Source organism: Rana temporaria, chromosome 4 (assembly GCF_905171775.1).
Source record: "Rana temporaria chromosome 4, aRanTem1.1, whole genome shotgun sequence".
NCBI lineage: Eukaryota > Metazoa > Chordata > Amphibia > Anura > Ranidae > Rana > Rana temporaria.
In genome coordinates this window covers 438,238,049-438,256,677 of record NC_053492.1, presented here as the reverse complement: position 1 = coordinate 438,256,677, position 18,629 = coordinate 438,238,049, and the positions used below count along the sequence as shown (strand labels likewise).

The 18,629-nt window shown below is 45.0% G+C and overlaps 1 protein-coding gene across 1 annotated transcript; it reads right to left on the bottom strand.

The window, feature by feature from the left end:
• Positions 1-9,288: 9,288 nt before the first annotated feature.
• On the bottom strand, positions 9,289-18,608 carry LOC120937930 (ribosomal protein 63, mitochondrial-like). The gene is made up of 2 exons (XM_040351489.1): positions 18,482-18,608; positions 9,289-9,686 (listed from the first exon to the last, which is right to left on the bottom strand). Exon 2 carries the CDS (start codon positions 9,671-9,673, stop codon positions 9,359-9,361), a length of 315 nt encoding a protein of 104 aa, XP_040207423.1. The 5' UTR covers positions 9,674-9,686; positions 18,482-18,608; the 3' UTR covers positions 9,289-9,358.
• Positions 18,609-18,629: the final 21 nt, after the last annotated feature.

Below are 18,629 nucleotides of genomic sequence, written 5' to 3'. Positions count from 1 at the left end.
CATCTGTGCCTCATTGGGGAGATTTACCGTCACTTCCTGTCCTATAGCCAAACAGGAAGTGAGGGGAAATCCCTACAAATTTTGGGAATCCCTTGGGGACCCCCAGGTCACCAGAACTAGTGTCCCCATTGGAAGATTTCCCCTCTATTACTTTTTTGAGGACAACCCAAAATTTGGGATTTTCTTTAAGGCCCCGTACACACGAGGAGACATGTCTGATGAAAACGGTCCGCGGACACACCATCAGACCAAAATCCCTGCGGACAGAGAACACGGTGACGTAGAAGACACCGACGTTCTAAAACATGCAATGCTTCCACGCATGTGTCGAATCAATTCGACGCATGCGCGGGATTTCGGGACGCTGGTTACACGTCATAACCAGCGGACATGTCCGATTAGGTGTACTAACCATCGGACATGTCCGACGGACATGTTTTCAGCGGCAAAGTTTCTTAGCTTAGCTTAGAAACTTTTGTCCGCTGGAAACCTGTCCGCTAGGCCGTACACACGGTTTGACCGTGTGTACGCGGCCTTACTTTCAATGATAATGGTAAACAGGACAAATAGAAAAGGTGAATCTCCCTAACAGGAGCACAGACAGCAATAAAAACTGTCAGATGTTTTATACCATCTCCCCTCTATCCAAAACGAAAAAAAAAAGTTTTACCTTTTAGTTAAACTTTAAACCGGACCATAGACAAATGGCATCCTCGGTCGGAAGTGGAATATGGCTATAGCAATATGCCATAACCCCGGTACTGTTTTTTTTTTCAGCTGGTGATTCGCCACTGGATCACATATAGAAGCGGCTGGAGGGGTCGCTTCCCGGTGGTTCTCTGGCTTACCTGGATGATCGGTAGCCCCAAGAACTCATCCAATGGTTGTGGTGGCTGGAAACAGAGATGATCGGAGGAAAGATGGCCTATGAGGACCAGATCGATTTCATTATGTCACTTTTGGTTCCGGCCCAATGTAAACAAGGTCATTTTTTTTAAAGCATTAGATTAAAAAAAACATTAATCTAATGCTTTTACATTATAGAGCAGAGATGTGGGGTCTTATTGACCTCACATCTCTCCATGAAGAGGACCTGTCACTGCTTATTTACAACACAAGGGGTGTTTACATTCCTTGCGATAGGAATACAAATTATAAAAGAAATGCACAGCGTAAAAAAAATCAAAAAAAAATTCTATGAATAAATTAAACTGCCCCTGTAGCACTGTGCTCATGCTCAGTGGTGAATGCATACGTAGGTCACGCCCACACATTTGAGGTATCGCCACGAACATCAGAGTGAGAGCAATAATTCTAGCACTATATCTCCTCTGTAACTCTAAACTGGTAATGTAGACATTTTTAAATCGTCTCCTATGGAGATTTTTAAGTGACATTGTTTTCTGCCATTACCTGGGCATGCACAATGTTAAAGCATGACATGTTGGGTATCTATTTACTCTGCATAATATCATCTTCTATATTTTACAAAGAATTGGGTTATATATTATGTTTTTTTTTTTTTATTAAATAAAGTGTATCTTTTCCAAAAAAAATGCATTTGAAAAACAACTGCGCAAATACCGTGTGACATAAAAAAATTGCAATAATCGCCATTTTATTTTCTAGGGTGTCTGCTGAAGAAAAAATATATTATCTTCGGGGGTTCTAAGTAATTTTCTAGCAAAAAAAGCCCCTTAATTTTTACATTATATGAGAGAAGTGTCAGAATTGGCCCGGTAGGCAAGTGTTTAAGAGAAGGTCACATGCTCCCCCATACCCTGAAGTACCAGATCCTTCCAAGGGCTCTACCAGATGAACGGAACAGCTGGAAAACGCAGTATTCCTCTTTCACGCAGGTGCCTCCACTAACCAGAACCCGCTTACTCAACAAGGTATCTCTCCGCTCATCCCTGCTGAGCAGCTATGCAGATCGGACACGGACACAAGATTTTTTTTTTTCGACATCTGTGACCCATTGCAGAGATTTCCCATCACTTCCTGTCCCATAACCAAACAGGAAGTGAGAGGAAATCCCTGCATATTAAAATAATTCATTGGGGACCCCCAGGTCTCTAGAACTAGTGTCCCCGTTGGAAGATTTACCCTCTATTACTTTTCTGGGGACAACCCAAAAGTTGGGATTTTCTTTTACTTTCACTCATAATAATAAAATAAGAACAAATAGCGTGGGGTACACTCTATAAGAAAATCGGGCGAACAATCAAATTTTCCTTGTAGTTTCATGGAAAGTCGGAACCGAGGAAGGAAATATACGACAAAGGGCTTTTTTTTGGTGGTTGATTGTTTCTGATCACGTGCAGTCTTTCGAAAACGGTAGACATTAAACGAAAATCGTTTGTCCCTTCGGAAATTTTCGTTCAGAAGGTCGGAATCGGTTGTCAAAAGTTGTGTACACACTCTCAGAAAATCGTACGATCGTTCCTCGGATGAAAATGTTTGCCCCGATTTTCTTATAGTGTCTACGAGCCATAACAGGGGCACAGACAGCAATAAAAACCTGACAAGACTTTAACTGCTTGCCGACCAGCCGCCGCAGTTATATGGCGGCTGGTCGGCTCCCCTGCTCGAGACCCCGTAGCTATACGTCAGGTCTCGCGCAGGCCACTAGGGGCACGTGCTCTCGCCCCTGTCTCCTGTGCGCGTGCCCGGCAGGCGCGATCGCCGCCGGGCACATGCGATCGCTCGTTACAGAGCAGGGAAGATCAGTCATTTCCCCTAGTGAGGCCACCCCCCCTACAGTTAGAACACACCCAGGGAACATACTTAACCCCTTCCCCGCCCCCTAGTGTTAACCCCTTCACTGCCAGTGGCATTTTTATAGTAAGCAATGCATTTTTATAGCACTGATCGCTATATAAATGCCAATGGTCCCAAAAATGTGTCCGAAGTGTCCGCCATAATGTCGCAGTACCAAAAAAAAACGCTGATTGACGCCATTACTAGTAAAAAATTTTTTTTATAAAAATGGCATAAAAATACCATCTATTTTGTAAACGCTATAACTTTTGCGCAAACCAATCAATAAACGCTTATTGCGATTTTTTTTTTTTACGGAAAATATGTAGAAAAATACGTATCGGCCTAAACTGAGGAAAATAAATGTTTTTTTATATATTTTTGGGGGATATTTATTATAGCAAAAAGAAAAATATATTATTTTTTTTCAAAATTGTCGCTCTATTTTTGTTTATAGCGCAAAAACCAAAAACCGCAGAGGTGATCAAATACCACCAAAAGAAAGCTCTATTTGTGGGAAAAAAGGACACCAATTTTGTTTGGGAGTCACGTCGCACGACCGCGCAGTTGTCAGTTAAAGCGACGCAGTGCCAAATCGCAAAAAGTGCTCTGGTCTTTGACCAGCAATATGGTCCGGGGGTTAAGTGGTTAATCCCTCTCCACTCTTTCCAAAGCTAAAACAAGTTAAAAAAATCCTACCTTTGAGTAAACTACTAAAAGGCAGACAAGTTTGAAGTTCAGTCTGGGGGACAACCATGGCTTCCTCCATAGATACAATGAGGAGTGAGCATAGCCACCAAGGGACAGGAGGTGTATTATTGCCAGGACTAAGGCTGGCCATACATTATATATTTTCCTTTAGATTTACCTTCAACCATGCAGTACAAGGGCCTTCCTGACTGCAAACAAATTGAAAGTGTTTAGGTTTGACCTCCTATTATATTAATTTGGGAAATGTAAGGAAAATTGTATAATGTATGGCCAGCCTAACAGGTTAAAATAAAATGAATGCAGTCACCATATCTAAGGATCAGTAATCTGCAATATATGACATGTTGTTTGTTTTGGGGTTAGATAGGCTTTAAATAAAAGCCAGGGCTTGCTTTATTATGGATGTATAACTTATCTTGCAGAACTCAATATAAAACTGTTTTTAAGATATTGCAGAACTAATATATTTCTTGAAACTAGTTTTGTGGATTCCACTTAATTACAAGTATGGGAACAAATGCACACGTGCTTATCTTAGTTCCAAAGGTCCAACCCTCCGACCTTTGCCAGCGCCTGCATTTTCTCCCTGTGCTCTACTGGGTGCCGGTCTTCAGCTGTTTTAATTAGCTAGCGTGGGATGTCATCAGTCCCTTGCATGTACGCAGGGCCTAGGGTTGCCACCTTTTCTTCAATTGCTGCGTCTCACGGCAATTTTTTTTTTTTATAGTATAAACTATACATATATTTTGCAATTAAATAACATTTCTAAAACCCCCGAATTTGAAGGAAGATTCCTGCAAAAAAAATAAATACTTAGTTTGGATGCCCCTCGTCGGTGTCTGGCCCGTCGTCCATCGCGTCCTGCCCGTCGTCCAGCGCGTCCATCGGCGGCCTCGTCCGGTCGGGCGTCCTTCTGCAGCCATCCCCGCTTCCCGTGCTCTGTTCGAACCACTGCCCCGACATATACCGAGCGGAGTACACTCGTGACCGCGAGAGGAGCCGAGCCTGCCCGACTATACCCGAATGTACTGTGCTCGGTATATGTCGGCGCAGTGGTTCGAACAAAGCGCGGGAAGCGGGTATCGGCGTATATCGCGCACCCACGATTTTGCCCTGTTTTTCAGGGCAAAAAAGTGCGCGGTATATGCCGATAAATACGGTAGTTAAAGCGGAGCTCCATCAAGAAAAAAAAAATCCAAAATGCTGCTGCAAAAAAACATTTTTTTTTTTATACATACCCGAAGTGCCTGTTGCTAGGCAGATCGTCCTAATCTGCCACTTCCTGATCCGCGGTCCGTCTTGTTTCTTCTCCTCCTCACGCTGCCTCCTGGGGAATGGGGGAGCGTGTCTTCTGAGACCTTGTGTGTGTGTCCCAGGAGACATTGCCCATTCACGTCGCGCCGCGAGTAGGGAATCCGGCGGTGAAGCAGCAAGGCTTCACTTCCTGATTGAGAAAAATATGTGAGAAAAATATATATAGTTGCGCTAATATCAAAGGAAACCGTTATGGAGAAAGTGACCATAAATGTGAAGGTTGCATGAATGAACATGAATCATGAATTAAATTAAATGCCATCCCCATTGAGAACGTCAACGTATGACGAAACGCGTCTGGTTCGACGGCGTGCAGTGACGTAACCGTGTTTACGCTAGGAGGAAGGGCTCCTGTTTATGCCGACCGGCATCCGTTTTAAACTGCTCAATTTGCACATCCCTGTGTAAGTAGTTTTTTTTACCTTTTTAATAAATTGTTCTATACGGTACTACACTATGTTGCGGTCTCCTTCCTTACATATGGTTTACCGCTGTGCTGCATGATACGGCCGCTGACGAGTATCCCACGCTGTGTCCTGGTCATATTCCGCTGTGGATCCCGCAATCAGCTGTAGTCTGTCTGAAATTAGGATTTACCCTGTGCTGTGATACCAACCCCTGGGATTTCCCGTTTTGGATTTCTAATAAGGCTTTTATTAAGCTTGTTTCTGGTAAGCCTCAGTCCATGTGGTGGTGGCTCACGAATTTGCAAGTGCACTGGGGTGCTGTCTGTCCTGAATATTTCATCGCATTTATTGGACTTTATTCACCTTTTATGTTTTTCACATAAGGACTTGATTGATAATCTTTTAAGTTGGTGCAATTTTTTCTTTTTCAAATTAAACGCCTGTCTGCATAAACAGTACACAAATTCTCAAAGGTGAAATTAACAAATCATGAAATAGGTCATGGTATAGACCTATGTGCAAAAAACAAATACGGATCATAGATTATTATGAACAAAACATGAACTATGAGCCCTGCAATGGGCTATAACAGTGAATTAAAAAGGAAAAAAGAAAGTCCATATGGTTGCAATATGAGGAAACATCCAGTGATGATCAAAATGACAGCTGCTCTTTCTTCTCAAGATCCGCAACTTTAAGTGAATTCCACCACCCTAGTGTAAGTGAAACTGCTTACCAGAGCCAAAGGATCCTTGTGATGTAGGACCAAAACCAGCATAAGTGTTAAACCCAGCAGACACGACAGAACACTGCATCCATAGCGATGATACGATGTGATGGTATGACAAACTCCACAGCATAAACGTCAATTGGTATGGTATCATGCAAAGAAAGCAGATGCCTCGACAGTGTAAAAGCAATGACTTTTATTAAAATATAAAACAAACCGTAAAAAAACTCACATTTCGTAAGTGTAAGAACAGCCTTAAACCTGTTGCGCCGGCCGGACGCAAACAGGAAAACCCGTCTGTATGGGAAACCGAGCAGATGAGGGTGATGACGTCAGCAAGCCACTCATTCCACCTGACGCGTTTCGTGATAGTTTTCGTGCCCCGAGACGACGTGACCTATCACTTTTATATTTTAATAAAAGTCATTGGTTTTACACTATCGAGGCATCTGCTTTCTTTGCATGATACCATACCAATTGACGTTTATGCTGAGCAGTGCCAAATCGCAAAAACTAGCCGGGTCCTTTAGCTGCCTAAAGGTCCGGGTCTTAAAGCGGTGGTTCACCCTCCTTAACATCATTATACCATTACATTCGGCATCGTAGCGCGAGCTACGGTATGCCGGTCTTAAATTTTTAATCCCCGTACTCACTGTGCTATCGATCATTGAAGAATCCAACTCCCGCGGGGAATGGGCGTGCCTATGGAGAGGGAGGATGATTGACGGCCGGCTCTGGCACGTCACGCTCCCCGAAGACAGCCGGAGTAGGTCTCGGCTCTTCACGGCGCCTGCGCACAGGCTATGCGCAGGCGCCATGAAGAGCCAAGCCTATTTCGGCTATTTCCGGAGAAGCGTGACGTGCCAGGGCCGGCCATCAATCACCTTCTCTCACCATAGGAACGCCCATTCCCCGGAATCTTCAATGATCCATAGCACAGTGAGTACGGGGATAAAAAATGTAAGACCGGCATACTGTAGCTCGCGCTACGATGCCGAATGTAATGGTATAATAAAAAAAAAATTTTTTTTTTTTTTAATAGGGTGAACCCCCGCTTTAAGTCGTTAAAAGCCAGCAGCATGTTTTTTTGGGCGGAACACAAAATTCAGGGGTCGGGATTTAGTACACAGAGAGCTCAGCATGCACAGAGCGCTCGAGCAGAACCATTTTTGAACCAAAGATTTGGAGCCCGTGCTCTGCGAAACTTACGGCGCCTGGCTCAAGGGGCGAAATCTGGGGACTGCCCCCGAAAAATAGGGATGGATGTAACCTTACCTTTTTTTTTTCCTTTTTTAAAGCTCTGGCACTTGGACAGAAAGTAAGGAAAAACAAACATTTTAAGTGGGGTTACATTTTCCTCTGGCATTTGTTAGCTGTACAGTGTTTGTGATGAAATTTGCTTGTCTGACAACACCTAAAATGCAACTCCGTGTACCCAGGAAGCAGGTAAGTCATGGTAACAGAAAGTCTACCCCACTTACCCTTTACCTGGGTCTTCTAAAATATTTTGCAGACAGAATTAGCAGGATTTTTTCAGGGCTTGAGGACAGGAAACACATTTTCTAGGGTCAGTTTGATCAGATGCCAATAAACCTACAAGTATGTTCAGGAGGAAACCTACATGAAAAGATCATGCAAACTCCATGCAGCTGTTGTTATTGGAAGCCAGGAACCTTACTACCTTGTATCTCCCTCAACAAACACAAATTGGCTCAGCTGAATTATTCTATGCTATTACTATTTTAATTAGCAATGTATGGAGCCGCTGTATTTACATTTTGACAGTGGGTGTAGGGAGAGGATACCCTGCCCACTGTCACGATGGTGGGGGAGTGTGCTGCTGCTTTACTAAAATATTACACCCTGAATACAGGTGTAACATGTTACCAAAGGTGAACCCATCCTTTAACCACTTAAGGACCGGACCAATATGCTGCTAAATGACCCAAGGGGTTTTTACAATTCGGCACTGCGTCGCTTTAACAGACAATTGCGCGGTCGTGCGGCGTGGCTCCCAAACAAAATTGGCGTCCTTTTTTCCCCACAAATAGAGCTTTCTTTTGGTGGTATTTGATCACCTCTGCGGTTTTTATTTTTTGCGCTATAAACAAAAATAGAGCGACAATTTTGAAAAAAATTCAATATTTTTTACTTTTTGCTATAATAAATATCCCCCAAAAACATATATAACATTTTTTTTCCCCCTCAGTTTAGCCCGATACGTATTCTTCTACCTATTTTTGGTAAAAAAAAAAATCGCAATATAGGGGATAGTTTTATTTTTTTTACTACTAATGGCGGCGATCAGCGATTTTTTTATGACTGCGACATTATGGCGGACACTTCGCACAATTTTTACACATTTTTGGGACCATTGTCATTTTCACAGCAAAAAATGCATTTAAATTGCATTGTTTATTGTGAAAATGACAGTTGCAGTTTGGGAGTTAACCACAGGTGGCACTGTAGGCGTTAGGGTTCACCTAGTGTGTGTTTACAACTGTAGGGGTGTGTGGCTGTAGGTCTGACGTCATCGATCGAGTCTCCCTATAAAAGGGATCACTCGATCAATGCAGCCGCCACAGTGAAGCACGGGGAAGCCGTGTTTACATACGGCTCTCCCCGTTCTTCAGCTCCGGGGAGCGATCGCGACAGAGCAGCTATAAACGAATAGCCGCGCCGTCGTCCCGGATCGCTCCCCACGGGAATCCGACCGCCGCATGTAGCGGGGGGGGTCCCGATCGGATCCCCGACCCACGTCTAGGCAGGGACGTACAGGTACGCCAATGTGCCTGTACGTGCCATTCTGCCGACGTATATGTACATGCGGCGGTCGGGAAGTGGTTTTTAAAAGGGGTTGTAAACACCTGGAGGTATTTCACCTAATGCATTAAGGTGAAATACCTCCAGCAGCACCCCTTTTGCCTACCTGAACCTCATTGTTCCATCGACGGGGACGATCACAGCAGCTCCAGGCATTGTCTCAGGTCCTCATTGGATATATTGATGGCAGCAGGAACCATTGGCTTCTGCTGCTGTCAATCAAATCCAGTGACAAGGGGGACGGGACTGAGTCCTGCTGTCTTTGTCAAATCGACACGGCAGCAGGACTCGGGAGCGTGCATGCAAGGTGCCCCAATGGAATACAGCTCTCAGTGGTGGCACTTGATGGGAAGGAGGAGTCAAGAGCGCCGCTGGGTGACCCCAGAAGATGATGATCGGGGTCACTATGTGCAAAACCCTTGCACAGAGGAGGCAAATAACAGGTTTGTTATTTAAAAAAAAAACACTAACTTTTACAAACCCTTTAATTCACAAAGAATACTGTATATCACATTCACACAAATATCACGCTCCTCACATTCAGTAATTCGCCAGGTTTAGGAAATACATTTATTAATATCCACAAGAATGCAAAGTGCAGAGAACAACTCAGTTACAGGATAGTCCATTTCTTGGTAGTATTCAGATGATCTAAATGGTCAGCCACGTATTTGTGAGGAGGGAATTTGGCCCGCTTTTGGGCCTTCACCTCCTCGAAGCGTCTGTGCCTCCTCTCTGCGGCATGCCGGAACTCCTGATCCTTGGTCATGTAGGGTCGGCTGATCCAATACTCCGTCTCTGCTTCTATTTCCAGCCTCTTTATCATATTGTTCTTCATGCACCATGTGACCTCCCGAGGCCGTCTGTACTTGCCAATCCATTGGGCACCACCTATGCCTTTCCGCAGGAGGATATTCGTCAGGAACATGGTCAAGTTATTCCTGAAAAAAAAAAAAAAAGTTTATTACTTATTAAAAACAGGTTCCAACTGACTTTTTATAAGTGAGAAAGGAGATCTGAATGCTGTCTGTGTGCCTGCTGGAGAGATTTTAATCTCTTGCTGTCCCCATAACAGCTGTCAGTGGCAAAAGAATGAAAGTGTATAAACGCCGACAATCACATTTATTTACTCCCTTTTAATCTGCTAAATATACCAAAAAATTGTGTAATATATATATTTTTGATCAATGCAAAGCATACCTGTTTACCCTGCCAGAAATTGCATGAGCTAAACACTTCCCGTGTTTTCTGACTGGGCACAAGAAGGAGAGGAGGAGGTGGTGGAGAAGGGGTTATGGAGATAGAGAGGGCAAGAAGGAGATGAAGAGCAGGGGTTATGGAGACGAGGAATCATTGTGGAGATGAGGAAGGGAAGGAGATGATGAGGGGTTATGGAGACGATGAATCATTATGGAGATGAGGAAGGGAAGGAGACGAGGAATCATTATGGAGATGAGGAAGGGAAGGAGACGGTGAGGGGTTATGGAGACAAGGAATCATTATGGAGATGAGGAAGGGAAGGAGACGATGAGGGGTTATGGAGACGATGAGGGGTTATGGAGACGAGGAATCATTATGGAGATGAGGAAGGGAAGGAGACGATGAATCATTATGGAGATAGGGAAGGAGACGAGGAATCAATATGGAGATGAGGAAGGGAAGGAGACGATGAGGGGTTATGGAGACGAGGAATCATTATGGAGATGAGGAAGGGAAGGAGACGAGGAATCATTATGGAGATGAGGAAGGGAAGGAGACGATGAGGGGTTATGGAGACGAGAAAGGGAAGGAGACGATGAGGGGTTATGGAGACGAGGAATCATTATGGAGATGAGGAAGAGAAGGAGACGATGAGGGGTTATGGAGACGAGGAATCATTATGGAGATGAGGAATCATTATGGAGATGAGGAAGGGAAGGAGACGATGAGGGGTTATGGAGACGAGGAATCATTATGAAGATGAGGAAGGGAAGAAGACGATGAGGGGTTATGGAGACGAGGAATCATTATGGAGATGAGGAAGGGAAGGAGACGAGGAATCATTATGGAGATGAGGAAGGGAAGGAGACGAGGAATCATTATGGAGATGAGGAAGGGAAGGAGACGAGGAATCATTATGGAGATGAGGAAGGGAAGGAGACGAGGAATCATTATGGAGATGAGGAAGGGAAGGAGACGAGGAATCATTATGGAGATGAGGAAGGGAAGGAGACGAGGAATCATTATGGAGATGAGGAAGGAAAGGAGACGAGGAATCATTATGGAGATGAGGAAGGGAAGGAGACGAGGAATCATTATGGAGACGAGGAAGGGAAGGAGACGATGAGGGGTTATGGAGACGATGAGGGGTTATGGAGACGAGGAAGGGAAGGAGATGAGGAAGGGAAGGAGACGATGAGGGGTTATAGAGACGAGAAGGAGACGATGAGGGGTTATAGAGACAAGGAATCATTATGGAGATGAGGAAGGGAAGGAGATGATGAGGAATCGTTATGGAGATGAGGAAGGGAAGGAGATGATGAGGAATCGTTATGGAGATGAGGAAGGGAAGGAGATGATGAGGAATCGTTATGGAGATGAGGAAGGGAAGGAGATGATGAGGAATCGTTATGGAGATGAGGAAGGGAAGGAGATGATGAGGAATCGTTATGGAGATGAGGAGCCGTAAATGGAGAGGATGATTCCCTCAAGAGGTGGTTCTGGCCAGCTCAGTAGATTGTTTTAAGAAAGGCCTGAGAATTCTTCCCTAGATACACATAATATAACTGGATACAAACATTTATAGGTGAAGTGGATTCAGGGAATATCCGTTGCCTCTTGGGGGATACAGAAGGAATTTTTTCCCTGCTGCAACAAATTGGATCAAGCTTTATTGTTTGTTTTGCCTTCCTCTGGATCAGCAACTTGTATAGGAGTGAGTGTGTGTATATATATATATATATATATATATATTTTTTTTTTTTTAATTTTTGTATTTATTAATTAGGGGTGTCCCCGATGCGATTCCGATGCATGCGACACCGAAAATCGATTACCGGGATGATGCCCGCAGCTGCAGGCATCATCCCGGTACCGTTTTTAGAGCGGACGGTCGGCTTTCCAGTGATAACAACCAATGCGGCTAAAAGCCGCTCGGTTGTTATCCCAGAGGAGCGGAAAGGGGACAGACTGGAATGAAGCGTTGGCTTTTTTCCAGTCTGAACATAAACAGGGAAGCGACGTCACTTCCACTTTACTCGCCTGCCCATGGCGCCAGTTAAAAAAAAAAAAAAAAAACGTCAGTATTCAGAATCGCCGCTTTCGGCGATCTGAATACTTTGAAGTGCAAGAGAGGGATTTGGGGTCTTTTAGACCCCCGATCCCTCCATAAAGAGTACCTGTCACAAGGGTACTGTTACATTCCTTGTGACAGCAATAAAAGTGATCAAACATATTTTTTTTTTTTTAAAACACAATGTTAATAAAAAAAAAGACAGAAAAATAAATCACATTTTTTTTTAAAGCGCCCCTGTCCCCGCGAGCTTGCACAGCATAGAAAACACATACTGAATGAATGAATGACTTGTATAGCGCTACACATGCGAACTGAATCGCCGCTGGGCGCTATTCCAGCCAGTGTCTGCTTGGCTGGTGCGGTCATTTTACCCCGTAGGATCACGACACGCTAGGGACACACAGTCATACACACAGATGCCGCGCCCGCATATGTAAACGGTGTTCAAATCACACAGGTGAGATATCGCCGTGATCGTCAGAGCGAGATAAATAATTCTAGCACTAGACCTTCTCTGTAACTCTAACCTGGTAACCTTTATTTTTTATTTTAAAGCGTCGCCTATGGAGACTTTTAGGTACCGTAGTTTGTCGCCATTCCACAAGTGTTCGCAGAAAGACACTCCCCTGTCCCACAATCCAGCGACGTGGCCACCCGAACCCTCTATTCTCTCCCCCGCCTGTCCACGGCGCTGGCAATACTACTGTAGGCATCCGGCTGTGACAGATTGCAGCTTCACAGCCAGGTGCGCATATCTCACTGCGCTATCCTGCATAGCCAGGCAATCTTCTGGGACCTGTGATGTGTCCCAGAAGATCGCAGAGAGGAAGGGACGCCTAGGCGGGCCAAGCGTAAGCTTGTTGGTAATCGTGATGCATCGCGGAATCGAATCGCTTACCAGATAATCGTAAACGAATTGAATTGTGAGACCAGTGAAGATGCGCACCCCTAACACATAAACACACACATACTGTACAGTGGAGGAAAAAAAGTATTGGATCCCCTGCTGATTTTGTACGTTTGCCCACCGACAAAGAAATGATCAGTCTATAATTTTAATGGTAGGTTTATTTCAACAGTGAGACAGAATAACAACCAAAAAATCCAGAAAAACTAATTTCAAAAAAGTTATAAATTGATTTGCATTCTAATGAGTGAAATAAGTATTTGACCCCTTCGCAAAACATGGCTTGGTGGCAAAACTCTTGTTGGCAATCAGAGGTCAGACGTTTCTTGTAGTTGGCCACCAGGTTTGCACACCTCTCAGTAGGGATTTTGTCCCACTCCTCTTTGCAGATCCTCTCCAAGTCATTAAGGTTTCAAGGCTGATGTTTGGTAACTCGAACCTTCATCTTCCTCCACATATGCCTCGTTTCCACTGAGTGGATCGGTTCGGTACGGTTCGCTATTTTGGGTGTTTCCATTATGAAAGTGTGCCATTAAACCGAACCGTACCGGACCATTCTGGGTCCTGCTTCAGATGTGGGACCATAGGAAATGGAACGGTTCCATTAGGGTGGAGATACAATACATTCCACTGATTGGTGGACGTGCTAGGCATTTTTCTAAACCCTGAATGGTCCCTGACAGTCCGATTTGCAGTGGAAACGCTCACGAGAATAGACCGGTCCCATTCTAACCGCTCCATTCTTACTGTCCCGAACCGTTCCGTGCAGTGGAAACAAGGCAATATTTTCTATGGGATTAAGGTCTGGAGACTGGCTAGACCACCCCAGGACCTTAATGTGCTTCTTCTTGATCCCCCCTTTGTTGCTTTGGCTGTGTGTTTTGGGTCATGTTTATGCTGAAATACCCATCTATGACCCCTTTTCAATGAACTGGCGGAAGAAAGGAGGTTCTCACCCAAGATTTGATGGTACATGGCCCTATCCATCGTCTTTGATGCGGTGAAGTTGTCCCCTTAGCAGAAAAACAGCCCCAAAGCATAATGTTTGCACCTCCATGTATGATGTTCTTGGAGACATAGGCAGCATTCCTCCTCCTCCAAACATGGCGAATTGCGTTGATTTTGATCACAACACTCACCCAGTTCTCCTCTGAATCATTCAGATGTTCATTAGCAAACTTCAGACGGGACAGTACATGTGATTTCTTGAGCAGGGAGGCCTTGCAGGTGCTGCAGGATTTCAGTCTTTCATGGCGTAGTCCGTTACCAATTGTTCTCTTGGTGACGATGGTCCCAGCTGCCTTCAGATCATTGACAAGATTCTCCCGTGTAGTTCTGGGCCGATTCCTCACCGTTCTCATGATCATTGAAACTCCACGAGGTGAGATTACGACTGGATCCCCAAACCGAGGGAGATGGACAGTCATTTTGTGTTTCTTCCATTTGTGAATAATCGCACCAACTGTTCTCACCCTCTCACCAAGCTGCTTGGCGATGGTCTTGTAGCCCATTCCAGCCTTGTGTACAATCTTGTCCCCGACATCCCTGGACAGCTCTTTGGTCTTGGCCCATGGGTCTTCAAACTACGGCCCTCCAGTTGTTCAGGAAATACAATTCCCGTCATGTCTGTGAATGTCAGAGTTTTACAATGCCTCATGGGATGTGTAGTTCCACAACAGCTGGAGGGCCGTAGTTTGAGGATCCCTGGTCTTGGCCATTATGGAGAGATTGGAATTTAATTGATTGCTTCTGTGGACAGGTGTCTTTTATACAGATAACAAGCTGAGATTAGGAGCACTCCCTTTAAGAGAGTGCTCCTAATCTCAGCCCATTGCCTGTATAGAAGACACCTGGGAGCCAGAAATCTTGCTGATTGATAGGAAATCAAATACATATTTAACTTATTAAAATGCAAATCAATTTATAACTTTTTTGAAATGCGTTTTTCAGGATATTTTTCTTATTTTGTCTCTCACTGGTAAAATAAACCTACCATAAAAATTATAGACTGATCATTTCTTTGGGCAAACGTACAAAATCATCACTGTATCAAATATCTTTTTTCCTCACTGTATATATAGGAGGAGGAGGAGACGGAAGATATGACGAGGAGAGAGCGTTAAGGAGAAGGAGGAGAAGGAGAAGGAGGAGACGGAAGATATGACGAGGAGAGAGCGTTAAGGAGAAGGAGGAGAAGGAGAAGGAGGAGACGGAAGATATGACGAGAAGGAGGAGAAGGAGGAGACGGAAGATATGACGAGAAGGAGGAGAAGGAGGAGACGGAAGATATGACGAGAAGGAGGAGAAGGAGGAGACGGAAGATATGACGAGAAGGAGGAGAAGGAGGAGACGGAAGATATGACGAGAAGGAGGAGAAGGAGGAGACGGAAGATATGACGAGAAGGAGGAGAAGGAGGAGAAGAAGGAGGAGAAGGAAGATATGACGAGGAGGAGAAGGAGGAGGAGAAGGAGGAGGTGAAGGAGAAGAAGGAGAAGAAGAAGGAGAAGAAGGAGAAGAAGGAGAAGAAGAAGGAGAAGAAGGAGAAGAAGGAGGAGAAGAAGGAGGAGAAGGAGGAGGAGAAGGAGGAGGAGAAGGAGGAGACGGAAGATATGACGAGAAGGAGGAGAAGGAGGAGAAGGAGGAGGAGAAGGAGAAGGTGAAGGAGAAGGTGAAGGAGAAGGAGGAGAAGAAGGAGGAGAAGAAGGAGGAGAAGAAGGAGGAGAAGAAGGAGGAGAAGAAGGAGGAGAAGAAGGAGGAGAAGAAGGAGGAGAAGAAGGAGGAGAAGAAGGAGGAAGGAGAAAGGAGAAAGAAGAAAGAAGAAGAAAGAACACGATGAGGAGGAAGGCACGATGAGGAGGAGGGGTATAAATAAGAGAGGTTTATTTTCTTTGTGCTCCGTCAGAAATGAGGTAGGCAGGGCCGATGACTTGCCACGCAGAGTACCAACCACCCTACCTGTGGAATTCCTCTGCAAGACATCACCCCTCTATGTGGATCACCTTTTGCCTATTGCATTTGCTTCCCAACCTGACACCATGCCTGGAGAAGAAGGGATTTTGTAAGAAGGTGTTGTGTTTCCGGCATATGGCTTGGTGGTTCTCGGTATTCACACATGAATGTGGTCCATAGGAGGAGATGCTTTTCTGATTCGCATCCCGCACACCCCTGAACATAGCTCACTCCTGAACTCTGCACCTAATGCACGCCTGAACCCTGCAACCTGTACGCAGCACACTCATAAACCCTGCACTCTGAACATAGCTCACTCATTTACTCTGCACACAGTGTAGGCCTGAACACTGAACTCTATATGTAACGCACTCCTGAATCCTGCAACCTGTACGTAGCATACTCCTAAACCCTGCACATAGCTCACTCCTAAACCCTGCACTCTGTACATAGCGCACTCCTAAACCCTGCAACCTCTACGCAGCGTAAACACTGCACTCTATATGCAACACACTGTTGAACCCTGCAACCTGTACGTAGCACACTCCTAAACCCTGCACTATGTACATAGCTCACTCTTGAACTCTGCATGTAATGCACTCCTGCAACCCATACGTAGCGCATCCTCAAACCCTACACTCTGTACGTAACTCACTGCTGAACCCTGCACTCTGTACATAGCGCACTCATTTACTCTGCACACAGTGTAAGCCTGAACACTGAACTCTATATGTAACGCACTCCTGAATCCTGCAACCTGTACGTAGCATACTCCTAAACCCTGCACTCTGTACATAGCTCACTCCGAAAACCGGCCCATAGTGCACTCCTAAACCCTGCCCTCTGTACATAGCGCACTCCTAAACCCTGCAACCTCTATGCAGCGTAAACACTGCACTCTATATGCAACACACTGTTGAACCCTGCAACCTGTACATAGCACACTCCTAAACCCTGCACTCTGTACATAGCTCACTCTTGAACTCTGCATGTAACGCACTCCTGAACTCTTGCAACCAGGGCTGTGGAGTCGGAGTCGAGGAGTCGGAGGAAATTTTGGGTACCTGGAGTCGGAGTCGGCAAACAATGCACCGACTCCGACTCCTACTAAATTTAGATTGGAATAAAAAAAAAAAAAGCAAGTTTAAATGTCCCAATTCACAAAAAGTTATAATTAATGACTTCTCTACTGTAAGAATAAAGACCAATGCATGCAGTGCCTCACGTAACCGCAAAACGAACGCGTTAAGTGACCGTGAAGAAGCATGCTTTTCATGTGCTTCACTATATGGCACGCAACGCACAATTAGGAGCTGCAATACTTATACTTTCCATAGTGTTGTGTTCTGTTTTTACAGGGAACGCAGCGTCCATGTGTAACCTAGCCTCTCACTGATAAGGGATTAAATAAATATGTTTTTTGCAGGACTAGAGAGTGAGACACTTGTATAAGTGAAGGTAATGGAGGGCCAATAGTTCAAGACTGAAGCTGTAAACCATTGGAAAAACTGCTGTCATTTAGCTAAGGCTATAAAAACTTGTAAACTCTGATTGTTAGCTTAAACTTTAAACATGACTATGGGATTCTCCTAGGAAAATCATGTTTTAGAATAAAAAAAAAAAACGTTGTTTTCATTGTGTTTGTCTTTTGCTTAAACTGTGCAATACAGTAGACTGTTGGCTTCCCAGCCAGTAGTCCTGTGGTAGGTTGCGTTTCTTTCCCTCAAGGAATGTATAAAATACATTCGCATATTAATACAGAGGAGTCGGGGAGTCGGAAGTACATAAAACTGAGGAGTCAGAGTCGGAACATTTATCTACCGACTCCACAGCCCTGCTTGCAACCCATGCGTATCGCATCCTCAAACCCTACACTCTGTACGTAACTCGCTCCTGAACCCTGCACTCTGTGCATATTGCACCCCTGGACCTGCACTCAGTACATGGCTCACTCCTGAACGCTGCACTCTGTATTTAGCACACCCCAGATACAACCAACCAACTATACCGTTGATGCGACCCAAGATGAAATTGAGTCTGACACCACTGACTTACACCATACTTTCCAAGTCACAATGCCCCCCTGACAGCGCTGCGCTATAAGAATCACAATAGTCCTGCTGACAGCACCATTTTTTTGCTGTCACAAAGCCCCCGCTGACAGCGCCATACTTTACTCCTCACTTTGTGGCAGCAGCACAGCCAGAGTCCAGGAAGTTCCGGACAAACACAGACCGCCTGTATTGGCACAGCTGAGGCATCACCCTCAGTGACAGACAACCGGCAATGTAAGTGATGGAGAAAGAACATGTGTCCCCCGCTGGAAAGGGCTCATCCGCCACAAACACACACAATGTAACCAATACTATTATCCTGGCTGCCATGCTGATCCATCAGCTTCACTACTCCACATCACAAATCTGTTTTGTTTCTCTCTGGGTCAGTGACTGAGAACACTGTGAAGCCTGGGGGGTCAGCATACCAGCCAGGCAAGTAGCATTGTGTGAAGGTGGTGATGAGTGCCCTTCTTTCTTATATAGTGGCAATCACCAACATGGCTCTGTGTCTCTCTCATCTCCATCCTCAGAGCGGACACACCACTCACCTCTGACCTCCAGCTCACACGAAAAGTACCTCCTGATGCTGACAGGTCACCGGGCCAGCCGCGCTCTGTTGCCCTTCAGCGTGCGAATCCCGGTGGCCACCGCACCGGAAATGCCTCAGCCGCCATATTTCTTTAGCGCTAAACATAA